Raw genomic sequence first — 25,596 nt, 5'->3', positions numbered from 1 at the left:
CGACATACTATACTATGACTTTATATTATGGATGGATTTTTTTGCGACATACTATACTATGACTTTCTTTTAGCATCCTATACTATGACCTTTTTCTACATACTATAATATGACTTTTTTGAAATACTATTGTATTACTTTTTGGTAACTTTTTTTGACATATACAATGTCTTTTTATGACTTTTTGCGACATACTATACTATGACTTTCTTTCAGCATCCTATACTATGGCTTTTTTCGACATACTATACTATGATTTTATATTATGGATTTTTTTGCGACATACTATACTATGACTTTCTTTCAGCATCCTATACTATGACTTTTTTCGACATACTGTATACATTGTATTACTTTTTGGTAACTTTTTTAACATACACAATGTCTTTTTATGACTTTTTTCAACATACTGTACCATGATGTTTTGCGACATACACTTACCTAAAGGATTATTAGGAACACCCTAGTAATACCATGTTTGACCCCCTTTTGCCTTCAGAACTGCCTTAATTCTTTATGGCATTGATTCAACAAGGTGCTGGAAGCATTCTTTAGAAATGTTGGCCCATATTGATAGGATAGCATCTTGCAGTTGATAGAGATTTGTGGGATTCACATCCAGGGCACAAAGCTCCCGTAGCCCATCCGCATCAAGGTTGTGCGTGTTGTGACATCACAAATGCTTTGCTGCACACCTCGGTTGTAACGAGTGGTTATTTGAGTCAAAGTTGATCTTCTATCAGCTGGAATCAGTCGGCCCATTCTCCTCTGATCTCTAGCATCAACAAGGCATTTTTGCCCAGAGGACCGCTGCATACTGGATGTTTTTACTTTTTCAGACCATTCTTTCTAATCCTTAGAAATGGTTGGGCGTGAAAATCCCAGTAACTGGGCAGATTGTGAAATACTCAGACCAGGCCATCTGGCACCAACAACCACGCCACGCTCAAAGTTGCTTAGATCACCTTTCTTTCCCATTCTGACATTCAGTTTGGAGTTCAGGAGATTGTCTAGACCTGGACCACACCCCTAAATGCATTGAAGCAGCTGCCATGTGATTGGTTGATTAGATAATTGCATTAACGAGAAATCTTACAGGTGTTCCTAACAATCCTTTAGGTGAGTGTATACTATGATATTTTTGAAAATAAAATTTTGACTTTTTAGAAAATACTGACTTTTTTTCCTACATACTATATACTATGACTTTTTCGTGCCTTTTTTCGACATACTATACTGTGACTTTTTTGTGAATTGTTTCGACATACTATACAATTATTGTTTTAATGATTTTTTTCAACATACTATCATTTTTTCGCGACTTTTTCCATGTGCCATACTATATGCTATACTGACTTTTTCGACATACTGTACTTGGACTTTTTTTCGACATGCTATACTATGACTTTTTGACTTCTTTCGAAATATTACAATATCATTTTTTTCGACGAAGAAAAATAACAGTACAGGGGATATGCTCTTATGCATTTCATGAGAAAAGCATGACATTTCTAATATAGTTAGTGCATACCATAAGGTTTATTTTCAGATGTGGAGGGAAGTCAGATTATATAGTATAGTATTGTATTACATAGTATATAGTATTGTGTAGTATGTTATAAAAATTTCAAAAAGTCATAGTAATCTAATGTCATAAACCAATCTTGAATTTATGAATGTTTCTATTGTAAATGATTGTGAATAAAATGTTGATATGTTAGGTGTGAGTCTCATGTTTCATATAAAAAAAACAACAAAAAACAACATTTTGCTTCACATTTATTTTGTATTTAGATAAGAACATGGTACACTATGACATTTGTATTGTCCTCCCTGCAGTGGGTATTCATACTATAAATAGAATTTACTTGCTTAGTCTGATATATACCATTAGTCCTGGAAAATCTGTTTGGGTATGCCTCGGTTTCAGAAGGCCATTGGTCCCATTGCTGAACGGTTTCACATTGTTGAGAACGGGAAATCACAGCAGACCAGCCATTCTTTTAATAAGGGTGTTCTGGTCCTGGGGGTTCATGGCCTCATAGGTGTCCAGCTCCAGGGAGAAGGTTGCATTGCCGGACGTCAGTGTTCGCAGGATGGTGGAATAGCCCTTCATAGGGAAACAAGTATGAATAGTAAATCATTTTCGGAGTGACCCAATAAACCAAAGACAACACACAAAATGTTTGATTTGAATGTCATCTCACCATCATCTCAGCCAAGGGCACAGTTGCTAGCAGCACCTTGTCGTCGTGACGACTCTGGATGTCTCGAACCGTTCCTCGTCTTTGGGCTAAGTCCCCCAGCACAGAGCTAAGGCGTTCCTCCCCCACAGTCACCTCAAGGGACATCACTGGCTCCAGGACCTGACCTCCAGCTAGCCTTAGAGCCTGCGTCCAAAGAAACAGAAGTGTGGCTTATCTATTGAAAATCCTGTAGTTCACAGTTATGATGCAACAGCAACCCATAATGGTTTACCTTCAGCATGCAGCGGGACACACAGGCGGACACCATGGCAGGAGACGTCCCTGGTTCCATCTTGACACTTTTGATCAGTGTCGATACACCCCGTAAAGGATATCCTAGCAAGGGACCTAAAGGTGACAGCAGGCATTGACATTTTTTTGTGTTTCAGTAACTTCTTAAATAAAACAATCTGGCAATATAAAAAAGGGCAAGGCTTGTTTGCAAGAGAAGAAATTAGTTTTGTTAAATGATACCTTGAAGGTAGGAGCTGTGTACTCCATTCTCCACTGCATCCTTTATTTCTGGTGATAGCTGCCCCCCCAATTCCTCTGTAAACGCTAATTCACATGAACTACCGGTAGTGGAGATTTCATGAGGTGTGATAGCCAGCTCCACTGTCGCAAGATGTCGTCTCTCCCCAACAGTACGGTCCAGCGTATCTACATTATAATTTTAGTCGGAAAATAAATACAGAACAAAAATTGGGACGAGTACAATAGGTAGTTGATAAGAGTTATTTCTTCCCTAACCTAATGCACCTATTAAAAAAAATTATTGTTGTACCTGTAGTAGAGACCTCGTGGAGAATAGACTCCCTGTAAGCCACCTGTAGCGGTCCAAGGTGAGTCTCAATGCCATACTCTCTTCTGATTCGATCATGGATGATCTCGATGTGCAGCTCTCCCATCCCACACAAAATGGTCTGAGGATGGAGACAATTAGTTGACTCTTAGTTAGCGGCAGATTCTCTGCCTAAAGAAAGTCCTGGCTAATTCAATCATGGCATTACCTGTCCAGAGTCAGGGTCAAGCCTGACTTTAAGACTGGGGTCTTCTCTCTGGAGGCAGTTGAGTGCATTCTCAAGATCTTATAGGGAATAAAATACAATGTCTGAGTGACTACAAGGTTGTTGGAGCGTGTGTAGTAAAACTATAATCACTGTCACTGACCAGCCTGTTTGGCCATGGTGGGCGGTTCTATGGTGCAGAAGAAGACGGGATCAGGGACCTCCACTCCTGAAAGGACAACGCTGGCATGTTCGCCACGCTTCTTGCTTTCCACACCGTCATTTTGGGCTCGGCGGGCTGCAGCTGCTGCTGAAGCCTTCGATGAAACGATGGTGTCCCCCGTGACTGTCTTAAGTGAAAAACAAAAATAACCATTTCAAGGGGGAAATCTTTAAAATAGCATATAAAGAATATAGTGTATGATATTGTACCTGCTTCAGTCCTACAGTCAGAGCGATGTTTCCCGCTGTCATCGAGGGGATTTCTACATGCTGATCAGCAAACGGCACCAGCAGCCGGCTCATCCTCTCACTACACACAACGTGACACCAACAATAAAAGCGTGGACATATCATAATAATGATTTGGGTCAAAATTGTAAGGAATTGTAATGGAAAGGACGTACATGCTGTTCCTGTTGATGTTGTGGACAGCAGTCTGTGGTTTCAGAGTACCAGAGTAAATCCTGAGAAATACCAGAGGACCACGCTGCTTGTCATGCAGAACCTTGAAGGCCAGAGCACATAAGTCGTCCTTGTACCACCGCCTGTAGGATGATGAACTGAGCTTATGGTGTGATAACAATGAACAAATGTACATACGAACATTTTCTTAAAAGCATGGCATATTCATAAAGGATAATTTCAGTATGATTTGATTTTTCTACTTTAACAATAATTGTGACAGTGTAAAACATCAGAGTATAGTATGTCATAAAAATATCAAAAAAGTCAGTAACACTTTACTTGAAGGTATCTCCATAAGAGTGACATGACACTGTCATGACACAGTCAATAACTAGGGTTGCAAAATTTCAGTAATTTTCAAAGTTGGAAACTTTTCATGGGAATTAATGGGAATATATGGTAATTAACGGGAATAAACAGAAGTTAATGGGAATAAACTGGATATTTTTAATATTGCTTGTTATAATACTGTTAGTCTATAACAGGGAACTTAAATGTAGTTGAAAAAAATCCCATCTTGCAGCATAATCTTGGTTAAGACAACCTGATTTAATGCACCTTCAGTTGAAGGTCCTGCCTATATTCGTCAACATTTAGTTTTTAAAATACGGGTGTTTTTGTTTCTTTTTTTGTGAGGGGGGTAATACATGATTTAACCCTAAACCCTAACCATAACCATAACCGTAACTTGTCATGACAAAAACCGAATGACACTAAAAGAAGCATAAGGTCATAAACATTTAGGACTTGTTTATAATTTTTATGACAAGTCATGTCACTCTTATGTAGATACCTTCAAGTAAAGTGTAACCAAAAGGTCATAGTATAGTATGTCATGAACATTTTAAAGAGCAATTTCAGTAGGATTTGATTTTTTTTCTATTTTAACATTACATTTAACATTAATTGTGACATTCAATGTGACAGACACACCTTTTTCAGGCTCATTCAGACCCATTAAATTCCATGTGACAAGGAAAACTACTCCACAGACCTCACATTGAGTAAGATGAGAAGCAGGCAATCACATTTAACATTTAAGTTGTGTTAAAGATTACTAACCTCAGCCTATAAATGCAGTGGCCCTGAGGGCTCAACACTGCAAATACAGAAAACACAACCAAATACAGAAACGCGCTGCAAGTAGCACACAAAACAATGGAAACCGTTTCCAGGGGGCCACTTGAATGTGATTCACATGACTTAAATTAGCCTTTTGTTAATTATTAGCCTGCAAATTCAAATAATCTGGCATGCTAATGAAATGAAACCTTAGTAAGTTCTGCCAGTTCTTTCATAACAGAAAAGGGTTAGTATACAGCCAGAGCAGTATTTCCCCTATCCCAGAATAGATGAGCAGTGTAGCACTTTTGGAAACCTTGGCAATGCAAGACTACCCTCTTTCTAACTAGGAGTTCCTCATTCATAGCAGTGGAAGTTTTAATACTTGAAAATTCCCAGATACAGAAAAAGGTTAAGAATAATATGATTAAATATGAGAAAAAAAAAAAAAAAAGTCATGACAGTTCTGGCCTGAGTTAGTTACAGGTCAAAGCATCCACTCACACCAGGTCATGGTGTCGTTCATTGGGGGCAGGCAGGTAGGCAGTGATAGCATCTAAAAGAGGCTGAACACCTTTGTTTCTCAAAGAGCTCCCACAGAGTACTGGGACGCCTTTACGGGCCAGAGTCACCCGCCGCACAGCCTCCTGTAGCTGGGGACACATTAACACGGTTTACTCTGTATACACAAGCAACAGTGTTACTTTATTGGCTTAGATTGTGGTACAACACAATACAACGCTTACTTTGATTGAGGGAACAGCATCAAAATTGTCACTAAAGTCAGTCAGCAGCAGTTCCGTAAACTCATCATCCAGATCAGCAACCTGCGATATAGAACAGAAATATAAACTGGAGGGAAAATCTCAACATTGAAACATGCCAAAATTGCTGAAAATGTTATACCTGCTCAATTAAAGCTGCCCTGGCCTCACTGACCGCCTGCAAAAGTTCTGGCTCATCCGACTGGTCGAGAGGTTTGCTTTCAAACATTCGTCCATCATCGGGTCTCATAGATTTTGGCTTCCATATCATCTTCTGGCTGGTTAACAAGTCAACCACACCTGAGAAGTCTCTGCCACTGCCAACAGGAATCTATGAAACAGGATGGCTCTCCATGAGACAACTGCATCACATGGTGACATTCTCCCAGTAGGTTTTTACGCTTACCTTCTTTGTAGTTGGTTTTTGATTGGGTCAGTACTGATTATACAGTCACAAAAAGCCTGCTCATTACAATGTGTGTGCTAAGTCACGTTTCAGTAAACGTATAATCGTAGCTTTATTTACCTGTATTCTTATCAGCGATTGCAACTTGAATGCTAGTTTAGTACTGATTTTATTCACTTCAAAGTAATGTCTTTAATGGCATGCAACAGTTTCTGTGTTTTTCTAAAAGGCCTACCTGCAGGAGGACCGGATTGGCTTTTAATTTCTGTTTTATGCTCTGAATGGAAAAACGTAGGCTGAGAGAGAAAAATGAAAGAAAGTTTCCAGTTACATTTTGCAAAAATAAAAAAAGAGAACATGTCTATGGTCAGACTGTTTAGTCACTCACTTTGCTGCAGGCTTATCCATCTTATTCAGGAAACATAGACAGGGAACATGGTGCTTCTCTGCTTGTCTCCACACAGTTAGAGTCTGAGCCTGTTGGTGTTTTCAAGGCGACAGAGGCAACGGTGTCAAGAGCGCATGCAATAACATGACACCACACATCTTAAAATAAAAAAATAAAATAGTTTCAAAAGCAGTGGATTCACCTCAACACCGGCAGAAGCATCAAACACGGCAACAGCCCCATCAAGAACACGAAGTGCCCGCTCTACCTCGAGAGTGAAGTCAACATGTCCTGTAATCACACACAGTCATATTTGAGTGACTGCTTCTTCTCATTTCCACTGGGATTTTTTATTCTCACAAGGATGCTATTTCTACCTGGGGTGTCTATGAGGTTTATTCTATGAGTTTTCCAATCAAACGTGACTGCTGCCGACTGTATGGTGATGCCACGCTCCCTCTCTTGAGCCATAAAATCTGTGACCGTATCCCCGTCGTCCACGTCTGAAAGCAAACAGAGTAGCAAAAATACATCAAAAAGACAGAAACAAACAGGAAATTAAAGTTCATGGGTAACAAATCCTTAACTATGTCCACATCTTGTTTTTACCATCCTACTCACCTCCTAGTGCTCTCGTATAGCCAGAGTAATAAAGCATCCTTTCTGTGGTTGTTGTCTTTCCTGCATCAATGTGGGCCATAATGCCGATGTTTCGGATCCTGCAAACACAGTGGACAAAGTTAACGTGGAGCCCAGAAGACAGCTGAATCCAAACTGAATTTCAAAGAACCGACTGCAGAATGAAATGACTTACTTGGATATATCAGGGTTGACCACAGCCCGCAGTGATTTGACATCATCTAGGACAGGGAACATGTCAGCAAAACATATGATTTATAATGATGTGAAAAGGAAAAAAATCTAAAAGAACATCTGTAAAACTTAAACCAGACTGAACTGGAATCTTCTAGTTTTCTGTTTCTTGATGAATCAATTAATCAACTAATTAACGTATGTGCATCAGCATTGGTAATCATAACCACTGGTGGAATGTAACTATGTACAATTACTTAAGTACTGTACTTAAATATAAAATGATGGTATGCTTTACTTAAGCAACTTTATAGTTCTGCTCCAATACATCTCAGAGGCAAACATTGTACCTTTCACTTCACATTTGACAGCAATAGTTCATGTTACTTATAAAATAAAAAATGTTCATACCCATCCCAACCAGTGAAAGCCATGCATCCCCACATTTGGTTGCTTTGAATGTTTGTGATGAACTGAAGTATGAAGTATTCCTCTATGGCTTGAGAAAATTCTCCTATATCTTAGGCTAAATAAACGATTAAAAAACTAAGCCTCTTGGATCAGCTGGAAAATGCATCTTCACAAAGTTGAAAACAGGGTTGTTTTTCTGACACTATATGAAAAGTTGACTTTTTAGAGATACATGGTTCTCACAGGACAGCGACGCTACAAACATATGATGATCTCAGAATATGATGCATTGCTGTAGATTAAACTACCCAACAGTATATAAATAAGTTAAAATAGCACAACCTTAAACAGCACTTTGGAAACCTTGTCTTTGTTAAAACCGTGCTATATAAATAAAGTGGATTGGATATACAGCAGTAAAATGCAACATACACATTAATGCAGCAGGATCATTGATTCAGAAACATCATATATAATACTAAAATACTGACAGGGAAATGCAGTGTTTTACTTTGAAAATATTTACAAACGTTTACTAAATAAGGTTTTGTGAAGGACTTTTACTTGTAGGGGTATTTTCAGAGTGAGGTATTGCTACTTTTACTTAAGTAAAAAGATCTGAAAACTTCTTCCAACACCGATTAAAAAATGAATTAAAAGTACCTGGAAGAAAGCTGTAGTGTCGTTTTACATGACAGCTCACTCTGCATCTGCAGCACTGGAGTCCAGCAGTTAATAAATACCTTCCCTGTGAATGACAGTGACGCTGTTATGAAGTCAACATGAGATTAAGAAAATGTATCACTGACAGCAGTTTGTTTCGCTAATTAGCTATATCTTACCGACATCATCGTGCTTAATATCCGACAGGCTCTAACGTGTATCTTTAATGTCTGCTTATCTTCCAAGCTTTTTCCTTAGTCTTAACTTCAGACGAACCATTGCTAAGCAGTTAACAGAAGACGGAGCTACGTCAGCCAGCTTGCAATGGCTACACCATAACAATACAAGACATAAAAACGAGGGAGACGTATGCTTATAGCCATCAGATAAATACTTAATCTATCACACACTAAAAACAATACAACGTCCTAGAAAACAACATAATCTGCAGTTAAATGTCACGCTTTCATAAAGTGCGGCTACAAAATACACCCCTAGAAACAAGCGTCTGTGGCTTATATTTCCGGCCACGAGTGGTTCCGTCAATATATAAAATTGTACACGTTAAATATACGTACATAATGTTATGCATCAGTTACTTCTTTTTAAATCATATGTATCAGTGTCACGTAAGCTTTGGGTTTTTACCATGGATGAATTAGCTAAGAGAACTTTTATTTTTTTTTTTTTTTACTAAGCCGTTCACATTTAACCGTTGGGTCAGGGTGACGTACTTCCTCTAAGTATTGGCTTCGGGGAAACAACATCGAAACGACCCCAGCCTCTAGCGAAAAACACCAAATATTCGGCGTCTTTACCAACCGTTACCACCTGTGACGTATTCCCCGTAACACGTAACTCCTTAAACGCAAAATGGTAAGAAATAAAGCGTTTTCAAATTGCATTATATGACTTTTATTACGCGTTTTAACAGGTTAGCATGTAGTGCTAGCATTAGCTTTAGTTCACATGTGGCAGTGTGACTGCTGCTTTCTCTGCTCTGGTGTTTGTTTATACTGTAAAATCCGTATGACCTCGCCGACACGAGAAGCGGTGAAATAACAGGTGTATGAGCATGAAAGATCCTTATCCAGTGTAACGTTAGAGCTCATTGATGATTGAATAGCTCGTAATGTGTTGCATGTAATTATGAAATCTAACGTTAAATTAACTAACGTTAGGTCAAGTCTAAAGGGATAACGTTACTCTAGCTCAGTTGTTTTTAGTACGCGTTGGCATTTATATTTCCACGTGAATAAACGAGGAATGGATTGATTCCGGGCTGCAATTAACATGCAGCAGTTATTTATTATTGCTCTATCTTCCAATATATTAATTTAATATTTTTTTATATAACCCAAAATTGCCTCAGGGGCTATATAAACACATCCTAACACTTGATAAGCTGAAAGCTGTAAGAGATGTTTGTCATTTTTTGCATGACAAATGACTAGAATGAATAATCGTTATACGTTAAGTTATACGTTGTTGATAAATTGTACAGTTATCTACTAATTAAGTTCTAGATTGATTTTTATTTGATGGAAATGTGCCAGTTTGAATAATAAAAGCCGCCAAAAAAAAAAAAGTTTCTGAAACTTCTACCAATAAGCAGGCTGTTTTGGCCATATTGGTCCACATTAGAGATTCTATACTGTATGTAGTGTCTTGTACTGTAGTTATTACTTCTGCTTACTGCTCCAAACCTGTGCATTTCATATAATAATAATAATATAATAATTGAATTGTATGTTGTTTTTTTGCTTTTGTAGCCCCAGAACGAGCACATTGAGTTACATCGCAAGCGGCATGGCTACCGCCTTGACCACCATGAAAAGAAAAGGAAGAAGGAGAGCCGTGAGGCTCATGAGCGGTCCCACAAAGCCAGGAAGCTGATTGGGTTGAAGGCCAAACTGTACCACAAACAGAGACATGCAGAGAAGATTCAGATGAAGAAGACGTGAGTATATACAGAAAATCTGTTTGTCTTTATAAATGCTGGCAAACAAACCATGAAAATTATGCCCAATAAAAAGCTAAACAACAACTTTTCTTTGCAGCATCAAAATGCATGAACAGAGAAGGACCAAGCAGAAGAACGATGATAAGACCCCAGAGGGAGCAGTGCCAGCCTACCTGTTGGACAGAGAGGGACAGTCCCGTGCTAAGGTCCTCTCCAACATGATCAAACAGAAGAGGAAAGAAAAGGCTGTAAGTACCAGATGAAATCTACTCGCCGGCAGCAATTTTTTTCAGTGGTTGTCTAGTTAGTAGCATGTCACAGTGAAGATTTCCTGCTTTTGTGCAAAATATATTTTTCATTTGTTAAATTTATGGTAATGATATAGATGTGTGGAAATAATGTTATTGTTTTCTAATCACACAAGTGTAATGTTTTCTGTAGGGTAAATGGGAGGTGCCCCTGCCAAAGGTGCGCGCCCAGGGAGAGACGGAGGTGCTCAAAGTCATCAAAACTGGAAAGAGACAAAAGAAAGCCTGGAAGAGAATGGTCACCAAAGTTTGCTTTGTTGGCGACGGCTTTACCCGTAAACCTCCCAAATATGAGCGTTTCATCAGACCCATGGTAAGATCGCAGTATAGCTTAAATTGAAATGTGTTGTTCCATTCTACACTTCCAACTAATCTGCAACGCTCTTTTGAATGAAGTGCCTAACTCCTAAGTGACGTCCTTCTCTTTATTCTACTTTAGGGTTTGCGTTTTAAGAAGGCTCATGTCACACATCCAGAGCTGAAGGCCACGTTCTGCCTTCCCATCCTGGGAGTGAAGAAGAACCCCTCCTCACCCCTCTACACCTCTCTGGGAGTCATCACTAAAGGAACAGTCGTAGAGGTCAATGTCAGCGAACTGGGCTTGGTTACACAAGGAGGAAAGGTTGTCTGGGGTGAGTGCTCATCTGTGTGAACCATAAATCCATTGTGTTTACAGTAACGTGTCTATTCCCTTTTTTGTAAATAATTCAGAAACATCTGGAAACAATGAATCCAGCTTCTTCTATTTTCAGTTTAAAGGGTTAAACAATAACTTTACAAACGCAAATAGATATTGCTGTAGAAAGCAGCCGATTGTATTCCTTAGCTAGGTAAAGTGTGCACATGCCATGTACAAGACATTCATCAGATAATATCAAGAAAAAGGTGTTAAAGGAGTAGAATCATACTGTGATACATATGTGTGATATATAAATCTGTTTTAACTGAAATGTTTCTTTTACTTCCCAGGTAAATATGCCCAAGTGACAAATAACCCAGAGAACGATGGCTGCATTAATGCAGTCCTGCTGGTATAAGACTCTTGACCTTTTATACAGACTGTGCCTGGTAACTCAGAATTTATTCCAGGAGCGTTTATTACAACAAAGAACGCAAAGATGTGACGAGTGATGGGCTTCAAATCACGGGATTTTCAGGAGGAGATCGCTGATGCTGCAAATGGCAACACAACAGTTTTTCTAACAGAAAAAGTAAAAAGGGTGATTACTGTGTTAAATGTGATATAAACTTGATATGACACCAGATCATTTTTGTCCTCTTCTTTGCATTCTTGCGAAATACTCCAACCTAGCTTTTTGCCCATGAAAACATTAATAAATAAGGCTAAGAAAAGCAGGACTTATTGTGAAGGGCATGGGTTAAGCGATCCTAACAAAGTGAACCAGGATTAAAAGCCCCTATTATACTCCCTTTCTGCATCATCTTTGTAATCTTAGGGTCTATTAGAATATATGCTTTGATGTTCAAAAAATATGTTTGTATTACTGCCCATTGCTGCAGCTCCTCTGCATAAAACACAATTTGAGCTCTTGGCCCGCCTTCCCGAAAAGCCTAGTCTGTTGTGATTGGTCAACCAAATCAGTCACTGGGTTGGTTGTGCTTGTTCAGGCAGCATCTATGGAAAGCACAAATGAAAAACTTGGATGGCATTCTTAATCAGTGACATCACTAAATGAGGATTTGTTTTAGGCAGTTAAGGGAAAAAGTGCTGTCTGTGGGAGAGAAAGCTCCATTTAGGGTGAAATGTTTTTTTGTTTTTTTTACTTTATACATCTATTACATACGCAAAACTATAAGAAACTAAAAGATGGGAAACCCCCCCAAAAGCATAATAGGGACTCTTTAAGCTGTTTGCTGTAATGTCAGTATTTTCATATAAATCTTTTCTAACAATCTTTTTCCTCTTCCTTCCTGTGTCCTGCACTACACTGTTGTTTGAGGGAGAAATGGGCAGAAAGCAGCGTACAATACGTTTGTAGCTTCTAATAACACAGGACATCTGGAGCAGCATGATAAATGTCACCGATGGATCAAAACCAAACAGGCTACAGATTTGTGAAACAGGCTTTAGACCTGGGGCTAGGCTGAACACAAATCTGTGCATTCAACTAAAAATGATAAACCAATTTATCTGTGGAAAGTCCAACAGGTTGGCATCATTATTCCTGACCTTAGCTATAAACTACTCATTTATCCAACAATGTAGTGAATGGAACGCACAAAAGAAACTAGAATATCTTTAAAATGTAGTGAGTCTATCTGGGGTGCACTTACCCTTGCAATATTATCAATTAGAATGAATTACAGTGTGAAAGCATTAAGAGTAATGCCCTTCGATCCTTATGCAAGCTACAAAAATGCACATTGCCTATTTTGATGCGTCAAACTCATGAGTTTGTGTCGAGACCTACTTTTATTTTTTAAACTTCAGCTTTATGCTTTTACTTTTAGCCTTGGGCCTAAAGTTGAACTTTGCACAGTAGGGTTTTGCAAGCTATTTGATTATTACACAACTTTTTCCAGTCCAAGTTTTCAATCACTTAAAAAGTAAATCGAGGAAAGAAAATCTAAGAATGATTTAAGCTTAAAGGGAAGAAACATGTTTGTGAATTAATAAAGTTTGGTACTTTGCATGAAACACAAACAGGACAACATGAACATGGTTACTGAGAGAATGCACCGATTTAGCTTGCCATTGATACTGGCAGTTTAGCTTCCTTTAGGATTATTGTGCATCCAAAAATATTCTGTAGTATTCTTTGCTATTTTTAATATTTTTTTATAACTTCACGTGTCCATACCTATAGATACATTAGAAAGAAAAACAGATCAGCATAAATTAGATGTTACCTCACTGTTCAGGGTCAGCTTTTTCTCAATAAACCAGCTCATTCATTGTTACCCTAATGGTTCAAAGCTCTTCAGCCTGATGGAAAGCATGCGTCAGAAACAGTTACAGTAAGAAAATGTCATTTTATTTATGATTTGTTTGTCTGGTGTGTTTACAGCAGAGAAGCTTGCTAGTGATGGCTTTCCATTCACACAATGCTCTTTCACAGTGAGCAATTTCATAACGTCTTTTTTCTTTTTTTTTTTAACCTGACAGCAAATGGTCACATTTTGAGAAACCATCAGAACATTTCCTTCCACAACAATGTTGTCCAAAACTATGACCATCTCCTCTTTATTGACTAAATATAAAGAGTATTGTGTTTTGAAAGAAACCTTTTAGCTGAATTTTAAATCCAAGTAATTGGAGAATCAACCAACCAATCTGTTATATACAATATCATTAGAGATTTGTGTCTGCTTTTTTAAGAATTTAAAAAATCTAAGTTTTGGTAAAATCTTGCTTTGTGAGAATACTATCCTGAGCCGATACACAGTGTACAAATACCCTACAGAGTCCAGTCAAAGTGTGAATAAAAGGCTAAATTACATCTAGAAATACTTCACTATGGACACATCCATATCAATAACAGTGTATATTACTCCTGAATAACACAATCATGTTTCATTTTAACCAAATTAGATATCAAAAGTGTGTGGCTGAACTGTATAGAAAACATATCTTGCTAATGTTGATTTCAATATGACATATAAACAGAGTTATCTGCATTACGTATTTGAATAGTGCACCAGCAAGGCCAAATTTAACTGTCGATGAACTCGTATGTACAGTGGACGTGTGTAAAATAACACTAGTAGATCTAAAAAAAAAAAAAAAACTAAAAAAAATTTAAAATTTAAAAGAAATTAAGGCTGGTGTTTCCAGTAATTCAAATGATGGTGTACACATTAAAAAATAAACAAATGCACAACAGTGAAATGCCATAGTTCTACAGACAGGAGGACACCCTGTTAAGTCATTAAGAGGCTCTGAGGAAAACGAAACCGCCTTTGAGACTCTCACTGTGGTGTGACATAAAGCGGAGATCAAGCCCCCTTAATCACTTACAAAGGATAGCATTCCAGTCTTATTACTTTTTCATTCAAGTGGCGCTGTTCTCTTTCATCAGCCTCCGCATTCAGTGTAAGCAATATGCAACATTGGAGAAGGCCTGCTGAAATCCTCCATGTGGCCACAAAGTCAGACAGAGAAACCTCTATAAAGACTTCCTCAGAGTTCAGTCAGCTCGACTTCCTCTCTTTAGTCATTTGGCTGACAGCGTTTCTCTCTTTTTTTTTTAAAAAGTGCACATAGTGGACAATAATGTCCGCATCCGAGTGTCCGTCAGATGCTGACATTATGTGTAGTAGTGCAACTTGTTCTCTATCGTCTTGCAGCCTTTGACAGAGAACACTCTCTCAGATTTGGGGAAATAGTTTACATCTCTGGCCACCTGGTCCGCCACGTTCTTATCTGGACGAAGTCCTTTGGCTTTCATCGCGGCCATGGCACACTGGACGACGTGCCGGTACTCCAGAGGCAGAAACGGGACGAAGAAGTCCACGAGGTTCTTGTCAATCAAACTTGTATGCCACAAGCCACCTATAGGAAGAGATGAACAGATACTTCCAGTAGTGAGCGGAAATCGGATTTCTGACTGAGAATGACATACAAGTAATCCAGCGAAACAAAAGAAGTGTCGATTTCTTTTATACTCACTATTCTTGTTGTTGAACACTGAAAGAGAGAGCAACGTTTCCAGGTCTTTAAGCTCAATCTCTTCTCGATCCCGTGCTGCTTTCCAGAAATCTAAAGCGATCTGTGTGATGCTCTCCCCTCCAGCATTACTAGGAGCAAGATCAGATACGGGAAACATATTAGAATGTGCCTCTAATTGCAGCGGCAAATGATTGCATTTCTGTGTCTTAAAGTGAGTCTCAAAAACATTGAAAGTTTTGAACACAGAAGAGTTTCTATATTTCACTGCGCTCTTTAGTTTTCGTCACGCAAATACTAGCTTTTAGCCCCAAGCCCCCAACGCACCAAATATAACTCAAAGGCTGCAAAGTGTTTCAAAACATTTCTCCATTGAACAACCTAGAGATTAATGTCAAATGCAAAGAACTTCGCATTGTCAAGATTCTGCTAGAATTACATTTAATATCACTAAATTTAAAAATTTAAAAAAGGTGCACTATGAGTTCCTGCGTGGTTTCAGCGCGATTTCATTTTTGTCTCAAATCGTAGGCATCTTCTCCTTGATCTGCTAGCTGCCTGTCCCCTGAACACACCGTGAAGAAGCCCGGTCTCGGGAGACAACGCAGGGGTCGTAAACGTCAAACAAACAGTAGAGGCACAGGCTGTGCACCAAAATACAAGAAACCACTCCAGCCAATCACCGACAAGTTGGTTGGGGGAGAGGGTGGGGGTTAGTGACAGTTAGTCATAGACAGTTACGGAAACATGAGGGGAGGGGGTGAGCCTGCTCTGTTTTCTTGGTATTTACTTGGAACGTCAACAGAAGTGAGGTCATGCAGGAACTCATCGTGCACCTTTAAGACAGCTAGCTAGACTATCTGTCCAATCTGAGTTTTCTGTTGCACGACTAAAACAACCTTTGAACGTACACGTGTTCCACCAAAACAAGTTCCTTCCCGAGGCTATTTTGCAGCGGAACCGTGGCTCCGTCCGGCGCCTACGCAGCCCCAAGACGATTGTATTGGTAGTGCACGTTAATCTCCCATCCCGGAATGCTGTGTGGACTAGCAATAGCAATGCGAGACTAGACTCAAGGGAATGCTTTCGGCCTTCTTTTTTGTTTTCTTACCTGAGGAAGATGAAGATAGCTTTCCGATAAGAAATTCCATCCAGCTTGTCGTAGTAGTCCAGGTACGGCTTTATGCTGTCAATCAAGCCAGGTTGCATCTTGTCCATCTCATCAAAGATAAACATGGAACGTTCACAGTTGGTGACATTGCCTTTGATCCACTGCTGTAGCTGAGTCTGAAGAGAAACAGTAACATGTTCATATAAAACGGTCAAACAAGTAACAAGTAATGTCACTGGGTTTCTAACTAATGTATGGATTCTGCCTGATCCGGATTTGTCACCTTACCTTGTAGGTTTCCAATTTACTTGAATGTGGGAAGTGAAGTTCGGATGTGAAAACATGAACAAAGCTGCTGTCCATGCCCTCTTTGTAAATGTTGTCAGCTATCAGCTTGCTAACAAAGTTCTTCCCCGTGCCGGTGTGCCCGTGCAGAGAGAGCACCAGGGGCTTCTTCGGGTTGTCGTTACTCATAAATCCAGTCAAAGCTTTCAGGATGATGCGCGACCCAATGTGCTGTCCGAACAGTTTGCTTTCCAGGTCAACCTCGAGACCTAAAGAGAGCCCAACAGAATTAGTGGCTGACTGAAACACCTATCTGAGCATCTGCCTTAGGAAATTGGGTCACATTTTACTTGAAGGTATCTACATAAGAGTGACAGGACACTGTCATGAACGTGTCATAAACATTATAAACAAGTCATAAACGTGTATGACATAACGCTTCTGTCAGCAAGTGTCATTCAGATTTTTCTGAAGTTATGGTTAGGGGTTCATGTCACTCTTTTGTAGATACCTTCAAGTAAAGTGTGACCGGAAATTGTTTAGCCAATGTGGTAAGCCATTAAAATCTCGCCTTATCTCATGTCATGGTACATTTCTATTGTACTTTATTTTAATTGATGTACCTCTTATTGTTTATTTCTGTTACTTTCTCTACTTATCTGTATTTATTTCGGCTGTAACAACAGAGTTTCCCGGCTGGGGATCAATAACAGCTTGCATCTTATATGGCTGTCTCGTGAGAAACGCGTATCCTCTAAAAGTCAACGTTTAATGATCTCTGAAAAACAGCCCTGTTTTCAGCATTGTGGCAATGCATTTTTCCAGTTAACACCAATTGGAGTTTTTAAATATGTCAGACCAGTGGAAAAATAATATATACAATATTTGTCTCTAAAATGTAGTGGATTAAAAGTACAAAGTTGCATAAAATTGAAAAACACAAGTGCAGTAGGCTGCAAGTTTTAGAGTTGCAGAAAGATAGATAGATAGAAGATATCTAAAAGATAGAATTATAATTAAAAACTGTTCTTGAGTAAATGTAGTTGGTTTCTTTCCACCACTGTGCTCAGTTGGCCTTGGTTTTCAGATGAGGTGTCCCACCACAATAAAACCCCTTGAATGGCTGTATGTGACTGAAATCCTAAACTTAAACGGTGTGAAGGCTGTCCGAACGGGCTGCTGTTGATGAAATGTAAGAATATTTTACTCCGGTTCGGGTTTCGGGTTAGTGGATAAAAAAGCACTCACGCCATGGCACTTTCACTTCATGTCTAGACTGCACGGTCACCTAAATAATTAGCGCTGCTGTTTTCCCCTATTAGTCCCATTAAATATACCTTCTATACACATCTAAATGCTCACCTGTTGCATTGAAGGCGATCCATTTCGAATCGCAACTTTCGTGTAAATAATTGTAGATAGTCCGCCCCAGAGCCGCACCGATACCTAGAACCACTGTTGTTGTGATCGGCTCAAACGTGTTGACCAGCACACTGGCTGACGAAAAAACGAGCAACGACAAATATAAGTGTGCCGCTTTCATTGTCGAAACCACTTGATTGCTGACATCAGTCCTTGTTGTGCCTTAAAACAACCATAACACCACGGTACAAACCGCGCTAAACAGCAGGCTCTAACTAACTAGCTAGCTAGCGTTAGCTTCTTTACAACGGGGAACTTCCTTACACGTCATAAACACTCGACAAACACGGTAAGCTTTGTTGGCTGTCTGTGTTCAACCACAACACCAGAAACGTTTGACAATTTTGAAAAGGCTAAACGGACACATTAAACGTATAACAGTTTGCTACAAAGGTCGTGGCTAACGTGTTAGCTGGATACCCATGTGTTACCTGTCTTGTTGAAAGAAATCCACTCGGGTCGGCAGCACTCGTTGAAATAATAGAAAATGTTCTGGTAGCTGGCTAAGAACCCGGTGAGAGCCGCGGCCATGCCTACCGCTATGCTGGTGCTGATGGGCTCGATCGCCTCGGTCATACCGGAGCAGACCAGCATCCACAGCAGCAGGACGTGGCGCTTCTCCGGGTTCATTTTTTATGGAATCACTACTTCATCAAACTTGGCTAAAAAGAAAAGAAGAAAAAATAAATAAAAAAAGTCAGCGTGCCCGTGAGCGCTACAAATGGTTTGCCGAAGCGGACTGAATAGTGCGGACTGCTGGCAGTGGAGGCGCTGTGGTTGTCATGCACACAGTGAGCTGACATGACGTCATAGTCCAAAGGTGACCGTCACCTGAAGCTAAATCCCACTTTTATTTCAAGCCATGTTAATTCATTAAATGTTATGATAAATCTCATGAACCTGCCTGGAAAATTAATATCGATGGCTGCACAAATCAAAATTTCCCCAGTCCCCCCATACTTAAGTTTTTTGATAGATAATTTTTTTATTTAGCCTAATGATCTAGAACACATTACTAAGAAAAGTGTATTTGCCATTCATCATTATAGCATCAATACTATTTGGTTATATATCTAGTATATACTTTTAAAATGCTGTCTATTTTTATTATTTCTTACGTTTTCTTCATCTCCTGTTTTTTTAGTCTGGCATCTAGGCTACCCTTCTGAGGTTATGTGAAATCCATGATGTTTGACTTTGTATCATCTTCTTAATAATAATTAAAAGAGGATAGATCCCACTATGATACCCAGGTTTTTTATTTTATTTTTTATTTTAACATAATCACACATCACATTTTATTCTTAGAGACTCTTACTGAGTCTCTAAGAATACAATTACTACACCTACACATAAACATTGGACCAATCTCTGCCCTGGACAAACATGGACATACACCCACCAGCTAAACAAACTACAGGTAGGTTGTACATTTAAAGGGATAATTATTCCAGTCCAATGTAAGGATATTTATTTACAATATTGACTTCCTCTCCTCAGTCATTTGACTGAAAGTGTTTTCTTTGATAAAAAAAGTGCACATAATAATTCAATTCAATTCAATTTTATTTATAGTATCAAATCATAACAGAGTTATCTCGAGACACTTTACAGATAGAGTAGGTCTAGACCACACTCTATAATTTCCAAAACCCCAACAATTACAGTAATTCCCTCAAGAGCAAGCATTAGCAGTGGCTGTTGCGACAGTGGCAAGGAAAAACTTCATTTTAGGAAGAAACCTCGGCAGACCCAGACTCTTGGTAGGTAGTGTCTGACGGGGCCAGTTGGGGGTGTGATGAACAGTGGCAATAATAGTCACATTAAAGATAATGGAACAGTGACTTCGAAGGTAGTCGTTGTAGTTCATGTCATAGCAGGGCACATTGTGTCATACTGAGTAGTGCAGTCTCCTATACCGGATCCTGACTACTCTGTGCATATGAACATCACAGCAGGGCGTTGCGGGATGTAACGTGGTGCTGCAGAGCATGGGTGGATGCAGCGGACGCAGCAGGACGCAGCAGGACGCAGCAGGACGCAGCAGGACGCAGCTGGGCATTTCAGGGAATCGCAGAGCATAGCTCTGCAATTCCCTGCAAAAGAAGAAACATAAGGACTCCGGGGAGTAAACTCCCCAGAGCTAGGTAATCATATGCATCCATCAGATATTAGCATTAGATGTAGTTGTGATATCTTGTACATATCGTCTTGCAGCCACTGACAGAGAACACTTTTTCAGATTTAGGAAAATACAACAAATCTTTGGCCACTTTGTCTGCCACCTTCTGGTCTGGATGAAGTCCTTTGGCTTTCATCTCAGCCATGACACACTGAACGACGGCCGGTCTACACAGAGGCAAGAACGGGACAAAAAAGTCCACCAGGTTTTTGGTAATCAAACCTGAATGCCCCAAGCCACCTACATGAAGAAGATTAAGAGATACCAGCAGTAGTGGGCAAAAAAGTCAAAGTAGAAGAATGGAATATTTGTCTGTGTGACAAAAAAAGTCTACTCACTATTGCTGTTGAATACTGATGAAGAGAGCCCTGTTTCCAGATCGTTTAGCTTGATTTCTTCTCGATCTCGTCCTGCTTTCCAAAAATCTAAAGCTGTCTGTGTGATGCTCTTCCCTCCAGCATTGCTAGAAAGAAGATCAGAAACAGTAAAGTATACCCAAAGTACAATGAAATAATATCTTTTTTAAAGCTACATTGTGTAAGAATTTATCCCATCTAGCGGTGAAATTGTATATGACAACTAACTGAATTATACTTTCTAGCCCCTCCCAATCCTACGGTGGCGGTATTATTCCAAGAATTACGACTTTGTCCGTGAGTGTTCCTTCCAGTGTAATAATAGTTTTACGTTTTTGTTATTTTGGTACAATTTCATAGCTAACATCAGCTATCAGGTTCCCAAACGAATGCAAGCTAATGTTAGTAAAATATCAGGTTGATCCTCCATCTTCAACAGACTTTCAAATCTGCTGGCAGTTTCGTATAATCTATCCCTGGCATTCGTCACAGTGCCACTGAGTGTAAAAGCGCGAAAGGTGGAGATATGTCCCTCTTTGGCTAATGTATTTTAAAGATGGAGGCACAACATGGCAGAATACAAACAAGCGACTCGCTCGTATGTATTCTGAATGATTCTGAATGGGAGATTCTACGCTTACGAGAATACTTTGATTAGTTGGTAGAAGTAATTACACATGAATGAGCACATATTTGTGAAAGAACAAAGTTTTTTTTTGCTAAGAATCAACTCAAAACATTACACAATGGAGCTTTAAACAGGACAATAAACAAATGAAAAATAAAACCTTGGGCTGACATTAATGAAACATGTTTCTATCTAGCAACAGCAGCATTTTAATGCTGTTCTGTGTCCTCATCAAGTAAATCTCTCAAAACACTGAAAGTGATGGTTAATAATGCAAAATGTGCTCTGCAGTGTATTGATGTCTGTATTACACTGTACTGTTTTCTATGTCACTCCTCTGTTGGATTTTCATCATGGAGGTTTTCTGCATCAGCACATCAAGTGTAGTGGTGAAAGATGAAAGTATAAGCAAACCCACAAGGCAATAAAAAAAGGTCTTGATTAGCAGAAACCATGTAAATCAGCCAAAAAACAAGTTGCAAACAGCTTTTCTGTCATTTATGACAGCATTACAATTTCTAAAACTGTAAAAAACATCTCTCTCCAAGTGATTCTTTTCAGGAAGCTCACAATAATAGTATGCTCAGACTGGCCAGGAATATTTAAAATGACTCCTCACATGTTTTGCACAGAGAATATCAGCTTCTGCCTTCAAACAGACGCTTTAGAGTTCATTCTTTCAATCGCAACAGACTTAAAAACTCTTTTTATACATCAATCTATCCTATTGTTAAACCAGCTACATTAAATCCAGTGAAATATTTATTCAGGGTTATAAGTCTCCAAGACCTTGTCTGTGTGTATGTTCATGTCATTTTCTGTTGTTATACATGTATGCTTTGTTTCCTTACTTGGGTGTTTATATAATTTGTGGTAATGTTTTATGTATGTCTTTTAGTGCTATTCATATTATGTATGTCTGTATGTATATCTATGTCCTCTTTTTAAATGAGCTACCCAGGGATGCAAAAAGAATTTCAGCACTGGGCTTACAAAGTCGTATTGTATCGTATCGTATCCCCGCTGTTTACATAAACATTATAATTCCTCAGAATCTTGTCACTATTATGTTTTTTTCTTCCCCAGATTGCCCCCCCCCCTTCTGTTGTTCAAATAACCTGAGAAAGATGAAGATGGCTTTCCGATAGGAAACCCCATCCAGGTTGTTGTGGTACCCCAGGTACGGCTTTATGCTGTCAATCAAGCCAGGATGCATCTTGTCCATCTCATCAAAGATAAACATGGAGCGTTCACAGTTTGTGACATTGCCTTTGATCCACTGCTGTAGCTGAGTCTGAGGAGAAACAGTGGCATACTGAATTCATAGTTCAAACAGAAGAATGTCACTGTGTTTTAACGTGTCTACTTTTTATCATACCTTGTAGGTCTCAAATTGACTTTGAAGTGGGAAGTGAAGTTCAGATGTAAGCACATGAACGTAGCTGCTGTCCATTCCTTTCTTGTAAATATGGGCAGCAATCAGCTTACTAACAAAATTCTTTCCTGTTCCACTCGGCCCATGCAGAGAGAGCACCAGGGGCTTCTTTGGGTTGTCATCTCTCATGAATCCATTCACAGCTTTCAGGATGACGCGTGATGCAATGTGCTGTCCGAACAGTTTGCTTTCCAGGTCAACCTCGAAACCTAAAGAGTGCACAGCAGAAAGTCAACAGGATAGTTCTAACTTAATTGAAAATGTAATGACATAACCCAACAGCTCACTGCCTTCAGAAACAGAAAGCATACACTACAATGACATCACAAATATCAAATAAAAAAAAATCAAATAGAGTAGCCTACATGGATTAAGTGTTTTACAAGCTTTCTTATTCTTGATCTGACACAAAAATAATTTAAAAAATAATTTACCCTCCTCAGTTAGATTTTGGTTTTGAAGGTAAATAATCACTTAAAGGTCCCATGACATGCTGCTTTGTGGATGCTTTTATATAGACCTTAGTGGTCCCCTAATACTGTATCTGAAGTCTCTTTATATAGACCTTAGTGGTCCCCTAATACTGTATCTGAAGTCTCTTTCCCAAAATTCAGCCTTGGTAGATAGATAGATACTTTAATCATCCCAAAGGAAATTTTAGGCATCCAGGAGCTTAGACAACCATAACACAACAAACACACACACACACACACACACACACACACACACACACACACACACACAAAAACACATATATACACATATAAATATAAGAGTGACAGGACACTGTCATGGACGTGTCATAAACATTATAATGTCATGAACTTGTCATAAACATTATAAACAAGACATAAACGTTTATGACATAACGCTTCTGTCAGCAAGTGTCATTCGTTTTTTGTCATAAAAAGTTATGGTTATGGTTCATGGGTTATGTCACTTACTCAGATACCTCCAAGTAAATTGTTACCGGAAATGCTGTTGAGGAAATGTAAGAATATTTTACTCCGTTTCGGGGTAGGCTAGTGGATAAAAAACACTCACACCATATGCCACTTTCACTTCATGTCTAGACTGCACGGTCACCTAAATAATTAGCGCTGAGTTTAGTTTCATTAAATATATCCTCTATACACATCTAAGCTCACCTGTTGCGTTGAAGGCGATCCATTTCGAATCGCAACTTTCGTGTAAATAATTGTAGATAGTCCGCCCCAGAGCCGCACCGATACCTAGAACCACTGTTGTTGTGATCGGCTCAAACGTGTTGACCAGCACACTGGCTGACGAAAAAACGAGCAACGACAAATATAAGTGTGCCGCTTTCATTGTCGAAACCACTTGATTGCTGACATCAGTCCTTGTTGTGCGTTAAAACAACCATAACACCACGGTAGACTACAAACCGCACTACTCCAGCAGGCTCAACAGTGCTTTAAAATATGTGAAGTGGGAGGTCCCGGAGCGCAGGGGGGGGTGGATCCGGCGACTCAAAACGGGGGTTGGAGGTAAAGGAACAAAACAAAAAATTACACTGCCTTATAGCATATCTGAGAAAAAAAACCTAAACAACGCTGTGTGTGTACATCAGGGCAATGTTTATTTTTTATTTCAGAACATGCACTGCATCGGTGCGAAATGTAAAAAAAAAAAAAAATACACTGCAACAATCGTTTTCACAAGCAGCAATTATCCATCGGACTGTTAAATTAACCAAAAAACACCGTGGTTTCCACATTCTTGATCGGCAGAAACGGTTTTTGTTTGGGATCCGACTAGCCAGCGTATTTGAAAAAGTTAAGCAAACTTTGTTGTCCTTTTGTCATTTTTCCCCCTGAGTGAAATGAGGCTATAACAACAATCTCAACCAGCACAAGCGCTTGTGTCACTTGAAGTGCATCGCCGTGCTGTTGAAGTGCCTCCCCCTATGGGCTGAAGTGCCACCAGAAACTGAATTTGAATCATTTATATTTGAATTTGAATTGCTAAACTTGAATAATTGCATTGAAAAACTGAATTTGAATCACATAATTTGAAATTGTATTGTTTAATTTGAATCATTGCATTGAAAAACTGAATCTGAATAGTATAATTTGAAGTTGAATTTATTCGTTTGTAGCTGAATTCCAATACAATTTGATCTTCACTGAAACTTCAACTCTCTATATATCCTCACATTTAGTTCTCACTATTCAGATTCAGATCAGCAAATTCAATTTCAAGTTACTGAGACAGACATCCGGGTACTTGGAGGATGAAGGAAGAGCAATCGAGCGCAGATCGATAGGTAGAGTTCAGTGGCGCAGATACACAGGACTCCTCTTCGGCCAGCACATACGTTTTGGAGCACAGCCTCGCCTTGACCCAGAGACTCATAGAGAATATAATCTACCTGTTCACAATGTTCAAAATGTAATGCCTGGTGTTAGTAGGCCTAGGTTTATTAGTCACATTCTTCCACTTAAGTAAACTTAAAATGAACTATCGCTACTTAGGCTACCTTAGCCTAGCCTACTGCATGCAAAGTAGTGTGACTATCCATATTTGAAAATACATGTTAATTAATTTAAACATTTGAATTGCATTGGTTTACTTTGTACATCAGCAAGCCTGCAATACAATGTGATGTAAGAGTCAGTCCCCTGAGTTTATACAAGATGTTTCCATATTAAAACGCAAAATAGTAAATTATTATTTGAGTCTATTTTTAATCAACTCTAATATCTGATCGTTTGTCTCCTTCCTTAGAGCGTTTATATACATATTAAAGTTAGTTTTGTTTGTGATTTAAAAGTGTAGCTTTATCATCATGTGCAGTAACAAACAAAACAA

At 39.1% G+C, this 25,596-nt stretch overlaps 4 protein-coding genes across 6 annotated transcripts; 1 reads left to right on the top strand and 3 right to left on the bottom strand.

The window, feature by feature from the left end:
• Positions 1-1,761: 1,761 nt before the first annotated feature.
• gfm2 (GTP dependent ribosome recycling factor mitochondrial 2) lies at positions 1,762-8,949 on the bottom strand. Its single transcript, XM_039780758.1, has 20 exons — positions 8,627-8,949; positions 8,448-8,532; positions 7,375-7,420; positions 7,182-7,279; positions 6,938-7,063; positions 6,763-6,851; positions 6,561-6,649; positions 6,408-6,468; positions 5,909-6,097; positions 5,749-5,829; positions 5,507-5,655; positions 3,880-4,020; positions 3,686-3,785; positions 3,417-3,603; positions 3,257-3,333; positions 3,031-3,169; positions 2,721-2,906; positions 2,479-2,594; positions 2,208-2,390; positions 1,762-2,110 (listed from the first exon to the last, which is right to left on the bottom strand). The coding sequence occupies exons 1-20, from the start codon at positions 8,633-8,635 to the stop codon at positions 1,982-1,984; spliced, it is 2,280 nt and encodes a 759-aa protein (XP_039636692.1). The 5' UTR covers positions 8,636-8,949; the 3' UTR covers positions 1,762-1,981.
• A 226-nt stretch (positions 8,950-9,175) lies between these two features.
• On the top strand, positions 9,176-11,983 carry nsa2 (NSA2 ribosome biogenesis homolog (S. cerevisiae)). The gene is made up of 6 exons (XM_039780807.1): positions 9,176-9,323; positions 10,220-10,407; positions 10,508-10,658; positions 10,852-11,031; positions 11,158-11,350; positions 11,688-11,983. Exons 1-6 carry the CDS (start codon positions 9,321-9,323, stop codon positions 11,753-11,755), a joined length of 783 nt encoding a protein of 260 aa, XP_039636741.1. The 5' UTR covers positions 9,176-9,320; the 3' UTR covers positions 11,756-11,983.
• Positions 11,984-13,692: 1,709 nt separating this feature from the next.
• On the bottom strand, positions 13,693-24,188 carry LOC120545449 (torsin-1A-like). Of its 3 annotated transcripts, XM_039779775.1 has the most exons (6): positions 24,135-24,188; positions 18,104-18,325; positions 16,745-17,010; positions 16,457-16,632; positions 15,349-15,476; positions 13,693-15,231 (listed from the first exon to the last, which is right to left on the bottom strand). In XM_039779775.1, exons 2-6 carry the CDS (start codon positions 18,282-18,284, stop codon positions 14,987-14,989), a joined length of 996 nt encoding a protein of 331 aa, XP_039635709.1. In that variant the 5' UTR covers positions 18,285-18,325; positions 24,135-24,188; the 3' UTR covers positions 13,693-14,986. The 3 variants fall into 3 exon arrangements, with proteins under 3 accessions (XP_039635709.1, XP_039635707.1, XP_039635708.1); XM_039779773.1 differs by lacking the exons at positions 18,104-18,325; positions 24,135-24,188 and adding an exon at positions 18,595-18,793; XM_039779774.1 differs by lacking the exon at positions 24,135-24,188 and having other exon boundaries at positions 18,104-18,435.
• Positions 20,191-24,199, bottom strand: LOC120545450 (torsin-1A-like). Its single transcript, XM_039779776.1, has 5 exons — positions 23,913-24,199; positions 22,708-22,973; positions 22,448-22,623; positions 20,684-20,808; positions 20,191-20,585 (listed from the first exon to the last, which is right to left on the bottom strand). The coding sequence occupies exons 1-5, from the start codon at positions 24,091-24,093 to the stop codon at positions 20,341-20,343; spliced, it is 993 nt and encodes a 330-aa protein (XP_039635710.1). The 5' UTR covers positions 24,094-24,199; the 3' UTR covers positions 20,191-20,340.
• Between the last annotated feature and the right edge of the window lie 1,397 nt (positions 24,200-25,596).

The sequence above is a fragment of the Perca fluviatilis genome, chromosome 17 (assembly GCF_010015445.1).
Source record: "Perca fluviatilis chromosome 17, GENO_Pfluv_1.0, whole genome shotgun sequence".
In the NCBI taxonomy this organism is placed as follows: Eukaryota; Metazoa; Chordata; class Actinopteri; order Perciformes; family Percidae; genus Perca; species Perca fluviatilis.
This window is presented reverse-complemented; position numbering and strand designations above follow the sequence as displayed.